General features: G+C 52.5%; 1 protein-coding gene across 6 annotated transcripts in view; it reads left to right on the plus strand.

The window, feature by feature from the left end:
* The first annotated feature begins 1,602 nt into the window (after nt 1-1,602).
* Nucleotides 1,603-1,766, plus strand: part of MTHFSD (methenyltetrahydrofolate synthetase domain containing) — a 23,236-nt gene continuing 23,072 nt past the window's right edge. For 3 of the 6 annotated variants that reach the window (XM_027119055.1, XM_027119057.1, XM_027119056.1), the window contains exon 1: nt 1,603-1,695. In XM_027119055.1, coding sequence (XP_026974856.1) covers nt 1,680-1,695 — 16 coding nt within the window. In that variant the 5' untranslated portion in view covers nt 1,603-1,679. The remainder of the gene's footprint in view (nt 1,696-1,766) is intronic. The other 3 variants (XM_027119051.1, XM_027119053.1, XM_027119054.1) reach the window with 2 other exon arrangements.

Below are 1,766 nucleotides of genomic sequence, written 5' to 3' on the forward strand. Positions count from 1 at the left end.
CAGGAGCCTGGGTTTTCAAAGGCTGCCCCTCCTGTCACCTTGGCAGGGGCAGGAGAGGCAGATTCTGCCCTGGGAATTAAGTGTCCAAGTGACACATGGCACTTCTGTTCACAACTCATCGGCCTGGACAGATCATGTGGCCCCAACACACCCCTGGGGCAGGGAGTTCAGTCTTCCCTGGACCCAGGCAGATGGGTGAGCTGACTTTTGTTTAGCAGTCTCATGTCTGCCACACATGTCCTACCTCTCCAGGCAGCTAGTGACTCTGTCTTGTTTCTCTCTGCAGCCCCAGTGCCTGGCAGGGTACCTTGGGGCATAATAGTACACAAGAAGTGTTTATTGAACGAACGTATGACTTGTCCAAGACTTTCCTCCCTAATAAATAAGGGAAAATATAACGCATGCATACTGTGTGCCAAGATGTTCTGCCTGTGACATCTCATTTAATCCTCTTTTGGGGTAGGTACTGTTAATATCACCATTTTACAGGGGAGGAACCTTAGGTTTAGAGATCTTAAGTAACCACAAATTTTCAGCTACAAGTGAGAGAATCAGGATCTCTTAACCCATTAATTTGCTGCCTCTTTAAGATTAGGGTTAGCGTCTTGGAAATTAGAGTCAACTTAAAACGTTAAAATACAAACTTCTATATAAATAAAAATAGTCTATATGGAAACATACATTTATGTAATTTCATAACTATATATACACAGTCAATAGCGTATGCACGAAGGCATGACTTCTGAACACATGACTCAATGTCTATGAAATTTTAGCTTCTTATACCACCACCTTGCAAGCTTAATTAACCCGGTAGGGTAAAAGGATTCATTATCAGAGTCTGCAAGAAGCGACTGCTCTCTGGGAGGTGCAGACAGGGCTTTGATTTTTGGACAGGGCAGGGAGAGAAAGAGGTGAGGAGGCTATATGTTTTTCACCGAATTTGCAGACTGTGGGATGTGTGTTCTGAGCCCCAGAGAATACACCAGACTTGAAATCACCATCCTGCCTGAAAGTGACCACCGGGTCTCACGGTGACGATAAGCAAGGGAGGCCCTAGGGGGCCTGTAAAGGACCGAATGAAGCAGAGCGGCTCCCCAGGGGGAAGGGAATCTTCTAGCTTCTCGGGAGCCAGCCTTTTTTATTAGAATTATTTATTTGTTTAGCACTTTAGGAGGGGTGTGTGTGTGTGTGTGTATAGATGATGCAGGGGGAAGTCAGGAAACAGAAAATAAACTGTGGCATTTAACGTTTGTAGGGTCTCACAGGAGAGGGATCGCGGCATGGAGGAGCAATCCAGGCCGGCTTCCCGGAGTAGGGGGCCTCTGGGGAATAGAAGAGGAGGTAGCTGTGTTTGAATTGGCAGTGGGCTCCGACAGGCCAGGGGTTGTTCACTCGGTAGCTCCCCAGCGCCCGGCAAACGCGCGTCGGAGCAGGGCCTCTGTGCTTGGCCTGCTCGGAGAACAAACCCTCAGGCCCCACGCCCACCTCCCTTCGCAAGGCCCGCGGAGCCGCATGCGCATGCGCGCCGCGGAACGTTCCCACCAGGCCTCCGCGGCTACGCCACCGCCCCCACCCCCACCCCAGGCCAGTGCGCAGGCGCTTGGAGGGCGCGCGCAGGTGTCGTCACTTCGTGCCGGACTCCGCTGGGTGAGGTGTCGCGCATTGACGGCGTCGCCATGGAGCCGAGGGCGGGTGAGGGGCCGCCGGAGGGACCACCTGAGAGACGGGCGGGGACGCGGAGGGGCCGCTGAGAGACGGGCGGG

Source organism: Aethalodelphis obliquidens, unplaced genomic scaffold, assembly GCF_003676395.1.
Source record: "Aethalodelphis obliquidens isolate GAN/ISIS:26980383/991018 unplaced genomic scaffold, ASM367639v1 scaffold20, whole genome shotgun sequence".
Classification (NCBI taxonomy): Eukaryota; Metazoa; Chordata; class Mammalia; order Artiodactyla; family Delphinidae; genus Aethalodelphis; species Aethalodelphis obliquidens.